Source organism: Eubalaena glacialis, chromosome 7 (assembly GCF_028564815.1).
Source record: "Eubalaena glacialis isolate mEubGla1 chromosome 7, mEubGla1.1.hap2.+ XY, whole genome shotgun sequence".
Lineage (NCBI taxonomy): Eukaryota > Metazoa > Chordata > Mammalia > Artiodactyla > Balaenidae > Eubalaena > Eubalaena glacialis.
Window position 1 is genome coordinate 61460032 of NC_083722.1, and position 19510 is coordinate 61479541.

General features: G+C 35.3%; 1 protein-coding gene across 1 annotated transcript in view; it reads left to right on the forward strand.

Moving 5' to 3' along the window:
- The window catches only part of PDCD6IP (programmed cell death 6 interacting protein), a 63183-nt gene that overhangs the window by 25986 nt on the left and 17687 nt on the right, over positions 1–19510 (forward strand). Inside the window, exons 7-12 of the mRNA XM_061196476.1 lie at positions 1593–1709; positions 8208–8430; positions 9763–9886; positions 11909–12086; positions 16029–16140; positions 17998–18167. Of these exons, the coding sequence (XP_061052459.1) occupies positions 1593–1709; positions 8208–8430; positions 9763–9886; positions 11909–12086; positions 16029–16140; positions 17998–18167 (924 nt within the window). The remainder of the gene's footprint in view (positions 1–1592; positions 1710–8207; positions 8431–9762; positions 9887–11908; positions 12087–16028; positions 16141–17997; positions 18168–19510) is intronic.

Consider the following 19510-nt stretch of genomic DNA (forward strand, 5'->3'; position numbering starts at 1 on the left):
TGCTTAAAAATGGAAACTTACAGACTGAAATGTAGTATGATTCAACTGCTTTCTCTCAGAAATGTTCAAGGAATTAGTTTTGTATGATAGCAAATGGTATTTGTTACATGCTCTTTTGTAGGGAAATTTATTGATTTATAAGTCATTCAGGAATCTTTATAAATTATGAAATTACAGACAATTTTGTGGTGAAATAAAAAAGCATGTAAGTATATCAACACATTAGTCAGAATATGAGCACTAGGGAATTTGAAGATTCCTGGAGATGTAAAATTCACCAAGAGATCAGTAGAAATTTGCCCAGGACTCTTGGGTAGTAATAGTGTTGCTCTTAAAAAGAGACTTGGGATCTCCTCTCACCTTTTTTTCATCTGGAAGACCTCATGATCAGCTGCACAGTGTACCGTTACATCCTGTTGGGCCATTAGTTCAGTCCTGTCCCGGAGAGAAGAATGTCACCTACAAAGACTTGGAAACTACCTCTGCACCAATCCTGGTATTCCTTGAAAATCTCCTGTTTAAGTACCAAGTTGCTCCAGACTTACCTTGAGAACTGGCATGAGTGCAGTTTGAGATTTAGATGTCTTTTATTTTTTGCCTTTTTACTAATAAAGCTCATAAGGTATTTTCATATTCTAGTTATAAAACTGGAATATCTGCAAGTAGTGACCCAGGAAGCTAGGAAATTATTCACTGGGAGACAGGAAAGCTCACAAGGTAGTAATTCAGTTTTTGATTCTCTTATTTTTTTGTCTAGACAGTGATTGTCTAGTATATTTCTTGGATATTATATGGCATGTACTTCCTAAAAACAATGAGGTTATAGGCTAGGATTTGACATTTTAGAAGATCCTCTACTGCTTTTTTGGTTCATGTTGTTGGATCTTCTAAAATTAATTTTGACTGGAATTTTTTTCAAAACAAATTAGGGCAAAATAGCACTTTATCATATTAGTCATTAGCTTAGTGCATTTGTCTGTTTGCTATGTGTTTTTGAGTATGTGATACTGAGTAATTTTTATATGGCTAAAAATCATCTTTATTTAAAAAGTCTCTTAGGACATGAATTTAAGTGGGAACTTACTTTACTGTCTTTTGTCTTTTAAACACGTTGAAACAGTCCTATAGAGCAATTTCATTAGTATATGTGAGTAATGGTGGTTTAGTTAACACTTAAGGGCTGGGTAAGGGCTCACAAGAAAGCTTCTAAAGCCCTGTGCTTGGTGTTCCTCTGTGAATGTCCATTCTACTTCTCTTTCTAATGCATGCTTTCCTTTCTTCTTTGTAAACAAAATGTTGACTTCATGGCTCAATTAAAGTGAATTGTAAAAGCTTAATTGGCTTCATTTAACAGTTAAAAAAGAAAAGAACCCAAACCTTAATTCTAATTGGAAGAAAAAAACTGAATTCATTGAATCCAGTCCGTGCAAAATCATGTGGTCTTCTCTGTTTACACCTGACTAACCTATCTCTAAACCATTAATGGGGTGATTCTAATTTCTGTCTCCTTTTCCTTTTTCTTCCTGCATCCCATGTTGTCTGTGGTGGTTTGTGTGGTTGGACTCTCCCCTGGTCAGTATTTTTATTTCCAGGAGGTGTTCCCTGTCTTGGCTGCAAAGCACTGTATCATGCAGGCCTATGCTGAGTACCACCAGTCTATCCTGGCAAAACAGCAGAAGAAATTTGGAGAAGAGATTGCAAGGTTACAGGTGAGTTTCTCAGAAATAAATATTTAAGTAACTTGGATTTCTCGTTTTTTTTAAAAATAAATTTATTTATTTATTTTTGGCTGTGTTGGGTCTTCGTTTCTGTGCGAGGGCTTTATCCAGTTGCAGCGAGTGGGGGCCACTCTTCATCGCGGTGCGCGGGCCTCTCACTGTCGCGGCCTCTCCCGTTGCGGAGCACAGGCTCCAGACGCGCAGGCTCAGTAGTTGTGGCTCACGGGCTTCGTTGCTCCGCGGCATGTGGAATCTTCCCAGACCAGGGCTCAAACCCATGTCCCCTGCATTGGCAGGCAGATTCCCAACCACTGCTCCACCAGGGAAGCCCGGATTTCTCTTTATTTTTGGTGAGATTCCCAAGTTTGCTCGTAAAAATCTTTCCCACTCATTTCCCCTGTCAACAGAGTCAGGTGATTGTTTTTATTTTCTAGGCTATACCTACTGTGTGCTTTTTGAAGTCTCACATTTTATCTAAAAATTTCATGCAAAATTTGCATTCAGTTTTCTTTTATTTATCCATGTTTATTTTAATATAAAATATTCTAAATTAATTATATGCTCCAGAAAGGATGTGGAGTACTTAACTTGTGGCCTAGCCTTGGTCTAAATTGAGTCATACAATTCCACAGCTTGAAAAGGACAGTGGTAATAGATACATAAATAGATTTGGTAATCAACAGAGTACCTTCTATGCTGTTGTATCAGCACTGGGTGTGTGAGAAACTTGATATGACATCTGGGGCAACTTCGCAGAAGGGGCAAGGGCTGTTAACATGAGTTGTTTGTATTTTGAGGGTTGGTAAGCAGAGGGTAGGAAGAGAACTGTTAAGGAAATTTAAATATGGACTGGTATTAGAAGATACTATTCAAGTCTTATTTAGGAAGTTCAGTTTAATTAGTCTTTTCATGAGAAAAGAAACACAAGTTTTTTGGTTTTTTTTTTTTTAATGCATTTTTATTACTAGGGGCATAGAAGCCTCTAGCGGTATTCAATTTTTTTTTTTTTAAGAAAACATTCTATTAATTAATTAATTTATTTATTTTTGGCTGTGTTGGGTCTTCGTTTCTGTGCGAGGGCTTTCTCTAGTTGCGGCAAGTGGGGGCCACTCTTCATTGCGGTGCGCGGGCCTCTCACTATCGCGGCCTCTCGTTGCGGAGCACAGGCTCCAGACACGCAGGCTCAGTAGTTGTGGCTCACGGGCCTAGTTGCTCCGCGGCATGTGGGGTCTTCCCAGACCAGGGCTCGAACCCGTGTCCCCTGCATTGGCAGGCAGATTCTCAACCACTGCGCCACCAGGGAAGCCCGAAACCCAAGTTTTATAAAAAATAAAATGTATGCTTGTATTATACTCCACACCTCCACACTGACAAAATCAGAGACGGGCACACTCAAGATTATCAAACATATTTTATTTTTCCAGGGATTCACTTTGTAATAACTTAGCATCATATGAAAGCATGATATGAAAATGCTTCTGAGAATGGGGTTTCTGGGGGAGGGATTTTTTTCAGGGTAGCATATTTACAGTATTAGGAGTATTAGGAGTTTTGACTGAAAGAAGAACACACAACATAAGAGTTGGAGTTTAAGTTTTATTCAGGGACTTTACTGAGGACTGTGGCCTGGGAGACAGCCTCTCAGTAGCTCTGGGGAACCACTCTGAAGAGGTAGGGGAGAAACCAGCTTATATATGATTTTGGCTAAGGCATATGTACAGTCGGTCAGGCTTACGTCTCAGTAACATTACTGCTAGTCACAAAGAACAGATATCTCAAGTTAATGATTTTAGTGCTTTTCTATGTATGGGAAGATGTGGGAATCTGAGTTCATTAAAATTCTTCCTGAGATATGCATCTAACTGTCTAAGGGGCCTGTTTTTCGAAAGCACGGAGTGCCTCATCTTGTTTTTCATCCTGAATTCCTCTCTCAGGGAGCAGTGTTGGTCAGCCACTGCAGTGGATAATGACTGGGTGATGAGCACTGCTGTTTGTTTTACAGAAGTTTAGCTTTTTTATTTTGGGGGAATTCTGGGACTGTTATATTCAAATAAGCCTTTATTCTCTATAAACCAGTTATATAAGAGCTCCTTTTGAAATTTTAATCTAATTTTTAAAACCCCTCTGGAAAAAGGAAACTATTTCAAACTCACACAACAAGAGATAAAGACTTTTTTCAGTTATAGACACACAAGAGTTTATAACTTCAGTTTTACACCTTTAGTCATAGGTCAGAAGTTAACATATAGAACACAAATACTTACTGATTCATATCTCCAAGGGCTGTTCCTCTTTCCATTAAGTATGAGATATTTTTCTACTTGATTTGAGCTGAGAAATAGGCAAACAGAACAAAACAGACAAAAAAGATGACCAGTAAGTCATAGTCTCCGTAGTCTCTCCTTCTGCCCCATGTACCTGATGGTTGCACCATTCAATCAGCTTTGCAATCATTGTTAACAATAATGGGGAAAAACTTATTAGTCACGAGCAAACCAGAAATAAAAACAAAATCACAAGAGTCAGGAATATCACAACAGTAGGTAAAATAACAAAGGGAAAATTGCTGCTTGTGATTCACTTCTGGGGCCAAGAAAAGTTGTACCTGGACTTACACAGCTCATGAAGTGCGCTTATTGGACAGTGCAGTTCACTTGGCTCCAGAAGGTGGGTCCACTTGATCATCCTGGTGGAGTGTCTAAAACTGCCAAGGTACGATCTTCAAAAAGACATAAAAATACAGTTGACCCTTGAACAACACAGGCTTGAACTGTCCAAGTCCACTTATATGCAGGTTTATTTCAATGAATAAATATTTGGCTCTCCGTAGTTTCAGGTTCTGAATTTATGGATTCAACCAAATGCTGGTCGTGTACTATGTTTAATCTGCAGATGCAGAGTCTGTGGGTACGGAGGGCCAACGGTGGGACTTGAGGATTTGGATTTTGGTGTCTGTGGCAGATCCTGGAACCAATCCCCCACGGATACTGAGGGATGACTCTTTATAGATAAAAAAAATGTGACTCAGATAGAGTGAATACATATCAGAATTTACTTAATTCATTAATGAGGGACCTAATGAGATGATAAAACTGATTTTGTGAAAGTATTGTTTTTTTCTTTGTTATGATAGTAGCTTGTAGATATTAAGGAGATTGTTTATGCTTCTGTATGAATTTTATTTAAGTATTTACTATGGAAAATTTCAAAAATATATATATAAAAGTAAGAATCATCAAATATCCATTACCCAGCTTCAGTGATTATCAATATTTTGCTTTGCGTTTCATGTTTCCCCTTCCCCTCTTATTTTTTTGGAGTATTTTCAGCTGTCTTATGTATCATTTCATCCTTAAGTTACTTCAGTATATGTAAGTCTTAAAAAAATTAAAACCACAATGTCATCCTATCTAGCACAATTAATACTAATTAATAATTAATTCTAGTAATCTAATAGTATCCAAACATAGTTTAGCTTTCTCTGATTTTTTCTAAAATGTGTTTTTACAGTTGGTTTGTTCAAATGAGGATTCATACATGGTCCTCATGTTGCATTTGATTGATGTGTCTCATGAATTTTTAATTTGTAATGGCCTCTGCTCCCCAACTGCCATGTTGAATTGTCCTCACTTTTTCTTGTTTTGTATGTTTCTTACACTGATTTCTGTGATGTCTGTTATCTCTTTCATGTTCCTTGCATAAATATTACAGTCTTCCTTAAACTATTTTCGTATTTTTCTTCACTTTCTTTCCTGAGTTCCGCAGGTCCCGTTTCACATTCTCTTGCTATCTATCACCCCGTGTTATCTGGGCCATCTGGTCCTCTGTTCATATTTTGTGTGTCTTTGGTACTGTGATTGCATCCTTAAGTTTTTAGCTTATTTTAGTTTTTTTAGTATGCTGTGTTCTTTGCTTTGTGGCAATATTTCTTTCTTTTTGGCTGTGCTGCGAGGCTTGCGGGATTTTAGTTTCCCGACCAGGGATTGAACCCGAGGCCACAGCAGTGAAAGTGCGAGTCCTAACCACTGGACTGCCAGGGAACTCCCTGTGGCAACGTTTCTTCAGTGAATTTTCATTATCTGTTGGAAAGTTACACTGCTCTTTTTCATCCTTTTCCTTATGGTTTCTTAGTGTTGAGGCAGATGGGATGCCTTTTCAGTCACTTGTGTTTGAATGAGCTTGATTTTAGTCGGGGACTAGCAAGAGGTTCCTGGGTGGGGGAACCACAGGGTATCTTTCCAAGCCTACTTGTGTAGGGCCCTTCCTCCTCTCCTCCTCTCTGCTTCTCAAAGCCTGGTGTAGGAAGGATTCCACTTCTGTGCCTGTATTTCCCTGAGTTCCTCACAGCCTTTGCTTTTCCAGGTGATGCATCTACTCTCAGAGTTTGTATTTTGTTGACATTTTCTGAGTGCTCATCCCCTTTCCACCTTCTCCCCACTTTCAGTCCTCTGTTCTGCTTCCCCCAGCATCCCTGCCCTTGTAATTATCTGCCTCTGTGCTCAGCCGGTCCTTGGGACAAGGCTCCTCAGTATTCCATTTTTCCTGTGACCCCTGGATGGCTCCAGGCAGGCCATTTGGCTTTACCTTTATCTTTGAGCTGGCAGTTGTCACCTCATTGCGTTTCATTGTTTTTAGATTTGCTTAATTAAACACTTTCCCCTCAGGGTGGGGCCCTTCCCCTGTTTCTCCTGCTGTATTCAGCATTTCTTATGCTCCTAATAATTTTTCAATTTGGGGGAACGTTTGACCACATTTACAAATCAAATTTGATGTACAGATCACTTTAAAAAGTGATTTAAATTTGTGCATTTTCCCATCTCTTGGTTTACACTAAAGGTATAGCTTTTGTTTTCTTTGTTTTGGTTATCCTTGTTTCTATTTCATGTTAATCTTGCACATATATTTTAAAATTTATTCCTCGATATTTTGTCTTCCTGTTGCTAGTAACAATGGATTTTTTCTTTAGTTATCTTTTCAAATTGGTGGTTGTTTATCTGTATTCGCTCTGTTGATTTTGAATCTAAGCTATCTCTTATTTAGAATAGTTAATTCTCTTAGCTTTTGCTGGTATACAAATATATACCAGCAAAAGCTGGTAAATAATAATTGTTCGTTTCCTAAATTTTATACCTCTAATTTTACCCTTTTGTCTGGTTATTTTGACATGTTCTGTGTTCTATGTTCATGACAATACTGGTGATCTTTGTTTTATTTTGACTCTAGGAATGTTTCTTTTATTTTTCTGCTAAGCATGAGATTAGCTTTGGAGGTTAAGATTTTAACATGTTAAGGAACTGGATATCTATTTTTATTTTACTAAAATTTTAAAAAGTCAAGAGTGAATATTTTATCAAATGATTTTTCAACGTCTTTGGAGATAATTTGATTTTTTAAACTTAAATTTATTATGTGGAGAATTACCTAAGTAGGTTTTCTAATATTAAACCATTCTTGTAATCTTGTAATTTTGGTGTTTTATACTTGCTTTATCTCTTCATGTGGTCGCTTTATCTCTTCATGTGGTCGCTTTATATAGATGGTCTTTATATACCTGAGAATATTATGTATTCTCTAACTGTGGAGGCCAGGGTTCTCTCTGTCTGGTAAATCAAACTCATTAATTGTGTTGTTCAGATCTTCTGTAATCTTAACACATTTTTTGTTTACTCCATTTATTTCTGAGACAGGAATGTTAAAATCTTCCACTCTAATGCTGGGTAGATTTAGCAATTTTTCATTATAATTGTTTATATAGATAAAGGCTTTTAAATACAATATTTAAGAGGTTTTATATCTTTCTAGCAAATTGGAAAGTGTTTTATACTGAATTTATCCCTAGTAATGCTTTTGACTTTATTGTCTATTTTATCTGGTGTTACTATACCTAACACCACCTAAGTAATTTGAACCCTAACTTTATGTGAGGCATGTGTTCATCTTATGTATCACAAGGGCAGCCTTTAAAGAAAAAATTCCTATTGGTGCCGACACAGCATGCTTCCTTGTTGATTTCCTATGTTGCATAATTTTTTTCTGACTCACCCTTTTCATCACGGGTATAGCCCTTTGAGGTTCCTGCCTTCATGTGGAGGGTGAAAGGGATGTTTCTTAGTTTTCTGTCTTATGTAGTTTCAAGACCCCTGTCTTAAGTCTCCCTGAGGGCTTTTAATGCATTTTAATAGCTCATCCTTTGGGTACAGAAATACCCAACAGTCAGAGCCAGCTTTCCTCAATGTCAGCTTATAGTTTTGATTTCTTTTATTTTCTTGGTAATTCATTCATGTCTTTAAAGGGATATCTGCTCTGTATTATTCTTCATTTTTTGATATTTTGGTATTTTGTGATGGGAGAATTTCTAGGCTGTTCTGTTGACCACATTTCTAGTAATGCCAGTCCTCAAAGATTTTTTAAAAAAACCAGTGCTTGGATACCTGGTTGAAAAAAAGAAAGAAAATATTCTTTTTTTTTTTTTTACATTTTCTTAACTAGCATGCGGCAGAATTGATTAAAACAGTGGCATCTCGCTATGATGAATACGTCAACGTGAAGGAATTTTCTGACAAAATCAACCGTGCCCTTACTGCAGCAAAGAAGGATAATGACTTCATTTATCATGATCGAGTTCCAGACCTTAAAGATCTAGACGCTATTGGCAAAGCCACACTTGTGAAATCTACGCCAGTCAGTGTACCCATCAGCCAGAAATTCACCGGTATGTCAACTGTTCAGAGGCACTTTAATCTTATTTATTTTTTCTGCAGTTTAATCTACTTTTTGTAGCTAAAATCACATAATTGCGATTGTATGCTTTGAATATAATTTGCATTCATGTTGTTCAAAGTGAATATGAGAATAAAAATTACAGTGAAATTTTAAGATGGAAAGTAAATGGTAGTAAAGCATGAAGTATATATACAACAGAGTCAGAAAACTTGAAACTGTGTGTCTGAGTAATGATAACGACTTCAGTGAGCATTTGTCTTTTTGTTAACATTTGTTATTTAAGATTCTGCTAATAAAATAAACATACATAAATATGACTTTAAACATATAAACTTCTGGAGTCATGGTTGTATCAAATGTTTTAATATCCTTGAATATTGTAGGTATATGCAATATTATGGTAGCCTCTAGCTGAGATGCCAAGGATAATATTCTAAGTTATTGGGTGGTTATTTTACAGTTGGCCATCTGTATCTGTGGTTCCACAGCCATGAATGCAAGCAACTGCTGATTGAAAAATATTCACATAAAAAAATTTCCAGAAAGTTCCAAAAAGCAAAATTTGAATTTGCCATCCTCTGGCAACTATTTACATAGCATTTACATTGTATTAAGTATCATAAGTAAGCTAGAAATGATTTAAAGTATTTGGGAGGATATGTGTAGGTTATATGCAAATACTGTGCCATTTTTTATAAGGGACTTGGGCATCCACGGATTTGATATCCGCCAGGGATCCTGGAACCAATCTCCTGCAGATACCAAGGGACAACTGTACTTATTTCTATTTAACAAACACAAAGTGTCTACCATGTACCAGAAACTCTTTTTAGCACTTTACAAATATTAGCTCATTTATTTCTCAGAACAACTCCATGAGACAGGTACTATTATTATCCCCATTTGACTGATGAGGATACTGATGCAGAGTGGTTAAGTCATTTGCCCAAGGTTGCAGAGCCAGGAAGTGGTAGAGCTGGAAACCATAGCACTGTGGCCCACTCAATCAGTTTCATCAACAAATAAGCATTGTTTTCTCCTGTGTAGATCTTCTTCACCAAAGATCCTTTAAACTTAATGACTAACACATCTTTAAAAGCTAAGAAAGTTAAGTTCAAAGAAAAAGCTTTCGTTATCATTGTCCACGAATATGGTGATCTAAAAATTCTCTTCATCATTGTATTTTTAATAGTGATTTAGTTTTGTTCTTTAAATATGTGTAGACTTTTAATGTGAATATTGGAAAGGAAATATGAGTAGTCACTTTACAGTTCGAGTTTTTGTCTTAAAGTTTTGTGGAAATTTTGATTTCTAATTTTAGATCTGTTTGAGAAGATGGTTCCTGTGTCAGTGCAGCAGTCTTTGGCTGCCTGTGGTCAGAGGAAAGCTGATTTAGTTAACAGATCAATTGCTCAAATGAGAGAAGCCACCACTTTGGCAAATGGGTAAGTAGAGCTTAACTTTCATAAATTTATCTCTAAAGTTCTGATGTTTTCTGATTGATTATTTATGAACGTTGTAGTTTTCTGAGCTCAGAGCTGAATGTCAAAGATATTTGAAATAACAAATATAGACACACACACACATTTCTTGGGGACACTGTATTTACTGAACCCTGGCAAATGTATTATAGTTGGAAGAAATTTAATTACTGAAACAAAGTGAAAATATTTGACCACTAATTTGTATTTTAGGAGATATTTATTTGAGGGAAATACGAAGTAGAAATGAACTTTCAAGGTTAAGATACATGTACATTCAGTATTCTGAAACAGTTTTTGTTTTTGGTGGATTGAAGACTAAGAAAATAATACATTGTTTTAAAAAATATATTAAGTATAATTTTCACACAATAAAATACACCCATTTTAAGTGTATAGTTCAATTCTTTTTGATAAATATGTATACCCATGTAACTACCACCACCATGATCAAGATAGAGAACATATCCATCACCCTAAAAAATTCCCTCATGCCTTTCTGTTCAATTCCTCCTCCTCTACCCTCTAGCCACTACTGATCTGCTCCCTGTCACCGTAGGTTAGTTTTACCTTTTATACAATTTAATATAAATGTCATCATTATAGCATGTGCAATATGTACATGACAGTATATAGTACATTATATATGATATATATTGATAGTGCATTATACACAGTGTATAGTATTGCTACAGTATGTATAATATGCAATACTTGCAGTATGCACAGCATGTAACAGTATATATTAAAAATGTGTTGGGCTTCTTTCACTTAGCATAATCTATGTTTTATGTATCAGTTTGATTCTTTTTATTACTGAGCAGTATTCCTTTTTATGGTTAAATAGTTTGTTAATTCTTTCACCTTTTGATGGACGTTTCAGTTGTTATGAACACTGATGTACAGATCTTTGTGTGGACATGTTTTATTTCTCTTGGGTAAGTAACCTAGGATTAGAATTGCTGAGTTGTATGGTTAGTGTATGTTTAACTTCACATGAAATGTCCAGATGGTTTTCCAAAGTCATTGTTCCTGCAGTGTTTGAGAAATGCACTTGCTCTGCATCCTCATCAGAACTTAGGATTGTCAGTCTCTTTAATTTTAGCCATTTTAGTGGTTGTGTAGCAGTATCTCATAGTGGTTTAATTTTCATTCCCCTGATGACTAACGATGTTGAGCAACTCTTCATGTGCTTATTAGCCATTCATATGTCTTTGTGAAGTGTCTGTTGAAATCTTTTTGCTCGTTTTTAGAAACTGAGTTTTTCTTCTTAATCATTTTTAAAGAGTTCTTTACATATTTTATAGGCAAGCCTTTATCAGAAATGTTACTGAGAATGTTTTTTCCTAGTCTTGTTTGCTTTTTCATGTTTTTAATTTTGATGAACGCATAGGTTTTGACCTCATTTTACTTTTTCCAGTGAGAAAGCAACATAAGTTTACTCTAACATCCCCTTCATTATGTAAATGAAATAATAGAATAATAGTTATTGTGCCACAAAACAGAACAGATGAAGATGCTGTATTAATACATAGATCAACTATGTACTCTTGAAATTTTGCTTAGATGATATGAAATTATAACCATTTTGTGTATTATTTCTGTTTTGTCACTGACAGTATAACAATCAGGAGTGTGATAAAAGATTGCATTTTTAAAATAGAATTTTTGACGTTTAATTGCTTAGACTGAAAGAAGTTAAGTTTACCTGTGAGCCAAAGGTATCTAGTATATTTTAATGCATATTTCTTACCTTTTAGCTTTCAGTTCTGAACTGTGAACCTAACTTAACACTTTAATGATTTTGTTTTAATTTTATCAATCACTGATTTTCTGTTTTTCCTCTACGTTTGCTTTATGTTTCCATTGACAGGGCTTACCCACTTTTTTGGAGTGCTAACTCTGCTGCTATTGATTTGGATATAGGAGATCAGTGTTTTAAAGGAGGATTAGACCTCTAGATGACATAGTATCTCATTTTTTCAGGGTGTTAGCTTCACTTAATCTTCCAGCAGCAATTGAAGATATATCTGGAGATACTGTACCTCAGTCTATACTGACTAAGTCCACATCTGTGATTGAACAGGGAGGCATCCAGACTGTTGATCAGTTGATCAAAGAGCTACCTGAACTTCTACAAAGAAATAGAGAAATCCTAGATGAGGTATGTTTTAAGAGATTTGCTTTTCAGGTAAAAACTTTTCAGCCCCTTGGTGTCCAGCAGGGATTAGGACTCAAGGCTTCTTCCTATTGGGTTTCACAAGGTAGCACTCATCATTTAGGTGACTTTGCTGTGGCCCAGACAGAGTCTGCTCTTCAGCCTCAAGAGGAATTCTGATTGAGTGAAAATGGGGTCATATGTGTCTTAAGGGTATATAAATGCACATTACTGAAACTCGTACGACCATTGTGTAAAACTAGTATACTGTGAGAAATTACTATCACACCAACTGTTCAAGCTTTTCATAATTAATGATTTTTTTTTTTTCCTTTGAAAGATTAGGTCTCTGGTGAACAACGAATCAGACTAAGGAAGTTAGGCTATCAAATGTTTTATAAGCCCACTATACCTATCTTTTAGTAGAAAGGAGATTTTATCAATAAGAATGGAACACTAACGTTTTTTGGCTAAAGACAGCTATTTGCCAATGTTTTTCTCCTTTTACTGTGCTTTCACCTAATTGATACATTTGTTTCTTTATTGATACATTTGTTTCTTTAGCTATAAATATATTCAGGCTGGTTATTTTGGCTTTTGTCAGTTTAGGAGTCACATCTTTTTTAGGTGACTTCTTTTCTCAATGCTTTAATTCATGTTTTGATCTTTCAGTTAACTATCAGAGGATGTTGTATTTACATCATATCCAAGTACTTTGGGGCAAAGACGGAGTACTTAAGTACTTATGACAGTGTGAACCTTGGGGATGAGACTGTATACCTTCCAGGGTTATTTAAAGGATTAACTAAAATAAGACAGAAATATTAATGTGGAAAAAAGCTCATCTCATAATTAAGGAAAAACTGGCTTTATTAGTGTATATGATATGTCTATTGTCTGCCTATCATAATATGAAGTATTTTTATTTATTTTATTTGGTGTTCCTAACAGCCTTATGAGTCAGAGTCACTGTTATTCTGTCAGTTGTACTTGGAGAGTCTCATTTTAAGTAAGTTGTAAGTTGTGAAGCTGATACTGTTTTTGAGTGTTTATCTCTGTGGTAGCAAATTTAATTTTAGTCTTGATTTTGAGAAAATTTAAAGTGTCCACTAATTTTTTAAATGATAAATTTATCTTGCTTGGGAGCTATTGGGCCCTTTCCATCTTAGATTCATGGATTCTGTTTCTTCAGTTACTCTTTTTTCCTCCATTCTCTCCTAATGAATTTCTGTTAGATTGATGGTGGTGCTTCTGGGTCAGTTCGTCACATCTCTCTCTCTCTTTAAAAAAAAAATAATAATAATTAATTAATTAATTTGACTGCGCTGGGTCTTAGCTGCGGCACTCGGGATCTTTGTTGCCACCTGCGAGATCTTCAATGCAGCATGCAGGATCTGGTTCCCTGACCAGGGATCGAACCCGGGCCCCCTGCATTGGGAGCATGGAGACTTAACCACTGGACCACCAGGGAAGTCCCACATCTCTTAAAGTTTCTATTACTTTTTCTCTTTGTGCTCTTGTTCTTTCTGGGAGATTGTCTCAGGCTAGCCATCCAGCTTATTAATTGGCTGGACATTTCAGATAAACGGAATCATGTCTTTTGAGTGTTTTTGTCATAAAAGGGTGTTGGATTTTGTCAAATATTTTTTCTGTATCTCAAGATGATTATATGGGTTTTTTCCACTTCATTTTACTAATACAGAGTATTACATTAATTGATTCTTTGATGTGAACCACCCTTGTATTCCTAGTATATCGCACTTTGTCATGGTGTAGAATCCTTTTAGTGTGCTGCTGGATTTGGTTTGGTAGTATTTTGTTGAGCATTTTGCATTTATATTCGTAAAGGATATTGGTCTGTAGTTTTCTTGTTGTGTCTGACTTTCAACTTGTGTGTCCTTATGATTGTGTCTTTTGTAAATAGCGCATAGTAAGGTTTTTCCTTTTCTTTTAGTTTGACAATCTTCATCTCTATTTGTAGAGGGTTAAATCCATATATATTAGCTGTGATTATTCATATATTTGGAATCATGTTCTTCTATATTTTGTATTTTCTACTTGTCTCACTCTTTTGATTTCCTTCTTTTTTTGTCCCTCCTCACCCTCACTTTTTCCTGGTTTTATTGAGTTTCCTCCATTTCTTTCTTTTTTTTTTTCTTTTCTTTTTAACAGCATGGAAGTTGTACACTTATTTTTCTTCTTTAAAGTTCATTATGATGTGTCTGGGTGTGGGTTTATTTTCATTTAAATTGCTTGATATTCTGTTGGATCTGGTGAATTTGAGGAGTTGTGTCTTTCATCCATCCCGGACAGTTCTTAGTTTTCACTTCTTTCAATATTACTTTTTCCCTGTTCTCATTATTATCTCTTTCTGGATCTCTGATGTTGAATCTTCTCCCTTTATTTTCTGGGTCTTTTAACCACTTGTATTTTCTGTTGCTTTGTGCTTCATTTTGCGTGATTTCTTCTGGTCTGTCTTCCAGTTCACTGGTTCTCTTCAGTTATATCTCAGCAGTTTTTAACTATCCATTAACTTCCTAACTTTTTCATTTTATTTTTTTCATTTCCAGAAATTTTATTTGGTTGTTTTTCAATTCTTCTCATTCTCTTTCTCCTGTCATACTTTTATCTCTTATTCTAAACATAGTAAATATATTTATTTTATATTCTTTATTTTATCATCTTAGTATCTGTGGTCTTTGTGGTTTGGTTTCATGATTTGTTATTTTTGCTGATTTTTTGCTAATTGTGGTTTGTTTCCTCTTATTTCAGTGTTTTTTGTTCTTTGTTTTTGTTTTGTTTTGGTGTGTTCCTGTATTTTAAGACTGTTAATTTGGAGGGTTTTTTCTTTTTTTTTTTTTTTCTTTGTGGTTAATCTTTTACTCTGAAATTCATCTTAGGAGTTTGTGTCACACAGGTATTATGATTTCCAGTTCTAAGTTCAGGCTTTTGATTAGGAATCTTAAGGTGATCCTTCTTTTCTATTTAGAGCCAAGATTCAGACAGGTAAGTTCCCTTCTCTCAGGCAGTTTTCCTCTTTAAAAATTTGTGCACCGAGTGTCACCCATTTGGAAGTGACCCAGTTTGAGGGAAGATCATGCCGTTGATCTAACCTCCTCCTCTTATTAACTCCACCTGTGTTTCTTGTCTCCTATTCATGTTCTGTTGAATTCACACTCTAAGCCATTAGAGAATGTGTAGTAGGTGAACTATGGACAGTAGGCCAGTTCTACCTTGTGGCCTGTTTTTATATGGTTCACTAGTTAAGGATGATTTTTACCACTTCTAGAGAATTATTAAAAAAAAGAAAGAGAAGAAGAATATGTGACAGAGACTATAGTCCACAGAGCCTAAAATATTTACCCTAATGTTTGACACAAAAGTTTGCAGACCTCTGCTCTAAGCTATCAGGAATTAGCAGATACCATTGACTCTAGCACTTGTGTCCATTGGTGGATTAGCACTTGTGTTTCAGGCCCTCTACTATCCTGTCTTCTCAGCTATGCATTAGAAAGGCATTTTTTTTATATGTTAATTTTCAGTTTGTTGTATTGGGAGTTAAGTCTAAATCTTTTATTTTCATGAATTAATCAGTTTTCTCTGTGTTTTGTTTATGGCTTCAGTGGTCTAAAGGCTTTCTATTTGTTTTAATCTTAAAAACATCCTTGTTTAAAGTAGTCTTGGTACATGGATGTGCATAATCTCTTAGTCTTCTTTCTTAATTTTACTGAGTAAGGTAATGGCTAACCTAGTCTTAAATTTTTACAAGATTTTTTTGTTAAATGTAACTTGGGTTTCTGCAACAGAAATTATTGTACTAATTTATATTCTAACCCGTACTGTAGGAGCTCACTAATCCTCACCTGTATTGCGTATGATCATTTAAAAAATGTTTTAAATTTTTTACACCAGAAATATTTCATTGTTGCTTTACCTTCTTTTTAAAAGTCACTAAGACTGTTGGATGAAGAAGAAACAACTGACAATGATTTAAGAGCAAAATTCAAGGAACGCTGGCAAAGGACGCCATCCAATGAACTCTATAAGCCTTTAAGAGCAGGTAAGAATGTGCATAAGTGCATAAGACTTTGACTTGAGTAAGTTCTCAGTTTGGATCCACGTTTTTTGCTTGATTGAAGTAGGCTCTGATGTAAACGTGTTTTTATTGAAACTGTGCTATTATGAAAATCCAGGTGTTTTTCTTCAGTTCCGTGTAAGACAAAAAATAACAAGGGTAATCCACGTTCATTATGAGAAGTTCAAATTCTTAAGAAAGTAAAAATTAAAATGATCCTGTAATAACTCTCATTTCCTATTCCAAGCTCTATGCATATTTTAAAAACATAAATGAGATTGTATTATATATATGGTTTTGTAATTTCATTTCACTTAGTAGTGGGTAGTAAAAGATGAGTTTTAACAGTTAACCTGGAACCAAATTATTATTTTTAAGACTTTGAATATTAAGATTTTGTGCTTGTTAAGGTAAATGATGTCTAGACTTGTTTTATTTCTCTGTAAAAGTAATTAATACTATTGAGATTTTTCTAAAAATATATCCGCTTTTCTTTTAAGTCAGATTTAAGGAGTGATCCTTTGAGAGAGGAATACTTTTGAAATAAGTATATTTTGTTATAAAGCAGAAACTAACACACCATTGTAAAGCAATTATACTCCAATAACGATGTTTAAAAAATAAAAATAAAAAAAAATAATAAAATAAAAAAAATTTAAAAAAAAACTATTTCCAAGGCAAAAAAAAAAAAAAAAAAACCAATTCATTACTGGCATTATCTCCTAATCAATTAATATGCACAAACAATTTCTTACTACTCACAAAACCCATAAAATCTGGAAAATAAACATTATTATTATTACTTACAAATTAATCTTTTTAAAAATGATTAGGTGAATAAAGAGAAAACTAGGGTGTTGTGAATAGGGTAAAATTTTATTTTGGGTATAGCTCGTATTAGATTTTTTGGTAGATTGTAGTTTTTTCCTTAAATTTCTATTAATTATAATAGGTTTTTAAAGATGACTTTCTTGGATTTTCCAAGTAATCTTATAATCTATAATAATGACAGTCACATCATTCTGAGTATTATACATCTGATTTCTTTAACCTCTCTTACTGCGTGGGCTAAACCCTTTAGTACAGTCTCAAAGAGTAACTTTAAAGTGAGAAGTCCTATCTTGTTACTGCATTGAATGGTAATACTTATAATGTATCTTAATTAAAATGACACATGCTGGAGATTTCTGTTGAATAGCTTATAAATCAAGGAAATTTTCTTCCTAGTTTGCTAAGAGTTTTCTTTTTTAGTAAAGAATAAATGTTGTGCTTTATCAACTTCTTTTGCAAGATTTATTGAGGCGATCATAATTGTTCTTTAATCTGTTTATGTAATTATGTTAATAAATTTTCTTATATTAAACTGAGATAATTCTATGATAATGGTCATAAGGCATTATTCTTTGAAAAAAAAAAAATAAATAAATAAAATAAAAATATATCCGCTTTTCTTTTAAGTCAGATTTAAGGAGTGATCCTTTGAGAGAGGAATACTTTTGAAATAAGATGTAACAATTTTTGGAGTGAATGTTATCTTTCTATATTCACAAGTTGTAGGAAAAGATTAGACTAATGTCGATTGGCTTTTATTTGGTGGACAGTAACCGCAAATGTATTTTAAGGTATAACTGTGCTTTTGCTTTATAATTGATTTTGTCATTTTTCCAAAACCAAAAATGCAAAGACTAATAGCTCAGTTTCTATTATCTAGTGAATTGGGACTTATAGAAGGGGGAAACAAGTAAAGTTGGAGAAGAGAATTAAAAGTACAACCAGCTCATATACATTACTGTTAAAATCAGTACTGTGCTCTGGTAACATTTTTTTTTTTCCCCTCCACAGAGGGAAGCAACTTCAGAACTGTTTTGGATAAAGCTATGCAAGCAGATGGACAGGTGAAAGAGCGTTACCAGGCTCACCGGGACACCATTGCACTTCTGTGTAAGCCGGAGCTGGAGCTGAATGCTGCCATCCCGTCTGCTAACCCAGCGAAGACCATGCAGGGCAGCGAGGTGAGGACATGCATTTTGATGTGGGTGATCATTTGCTTATGTAAACTATGTTCAAGCCATTATATACAATGAATTACCAATTTTTTTTCTTACTGGCATCTTTCTAAAAATGCTGATGTACATTGAGGTGGTTGTTTTTAGAGTAGCATGATATATACACCGTGTAAAAAGTAATTATATTAATAATACTACTATCCTGTAGTAATAATTTCCATGTATTGAATGCCTCCTATGAACTGGGTACTGTATTCTAGGTACCTCATATGTTCACAGGTTTAATTCAAATTTTATAAAAGGGAGAGGCTTGGAAGTATAGGAACTTCCTTGAAGTGGAAGGACTGGATTGGCCAGATACTCTTCTGACCACAGATTCTTTGTTTCTTACATCATTCTATACCACCTTCCACCATATTCCACTGGGAGTACCTCTGAAGGGAAAGTTGTCAAGGTGTACTTGTTAATCTAATAAATGGATAACGTCATCATGACATTTCTACTGGTGACAGGAAGGAGAAAATCAGTAGTGGGGCGTGTGATTCGCTAAGTTCCAAAAGGGGAGAGTGTGGGCTGATCACTGTGAAGTAATGTAGGAGGATAAGAGGAGACCCGAAGCACACAGGAAAATAAGCCAAAGGGCAAGAGATAGTGCTGAAGACTTCTTGAAAAGGGTGAACTTCCTGGGATAGTAGTTCTCAGAAGTTATCATTGTCATTCCTTATTTGTCTTTGCACAGAAGCATTTCATGTATTTACTCAGCTAAGACTTAATGAATAGCTACTGTTTAAGGCACTGTGCTAGATGCACATAATATCTAGCCTTTACCCTCAATTCGCAATCCAGTGTGGAAGATGAGACATATACAAGGATTACTGTAATACAGGGTAGAAATTGAAAAGTGTCGCAACTATACTGTGAGAATTTAGGTGATGAAGTACTTATGTTCCAGCATTTGGAGCTCCTTGCTTAGGAGGCTTAAGAAATTGGCACTTTATGAGAACAGTAGACAGGCAGAAAAGTGGACATATGTAGGATCTGAGAAGATTGAGTGAGTGGGTGTGTCCAGAATGGCTCCTGAGGTTCTGTGGAAGCAGCCCCCGAAGTGAGGAGAAGACGGCGCTGGTGGGTGGGCACAGAGCCTGCGTCTCAAGGCAGAGGTGCCTGAGGGAACAGTGACTGCCAGTTAGATGCTTTGAGGACGTGGGGGAGAAAAGGAAGGTGGTTAGAAGATTAACTTGTGAAGAACAGAGCCTGCAGACCCATAGAACAGCAACACGTTCTGGCCCCTTTTTATTTTAGAAAAAACATCTCTGTTTAGTATCCTCGTTTTTTCTTTTTAGTGTCAC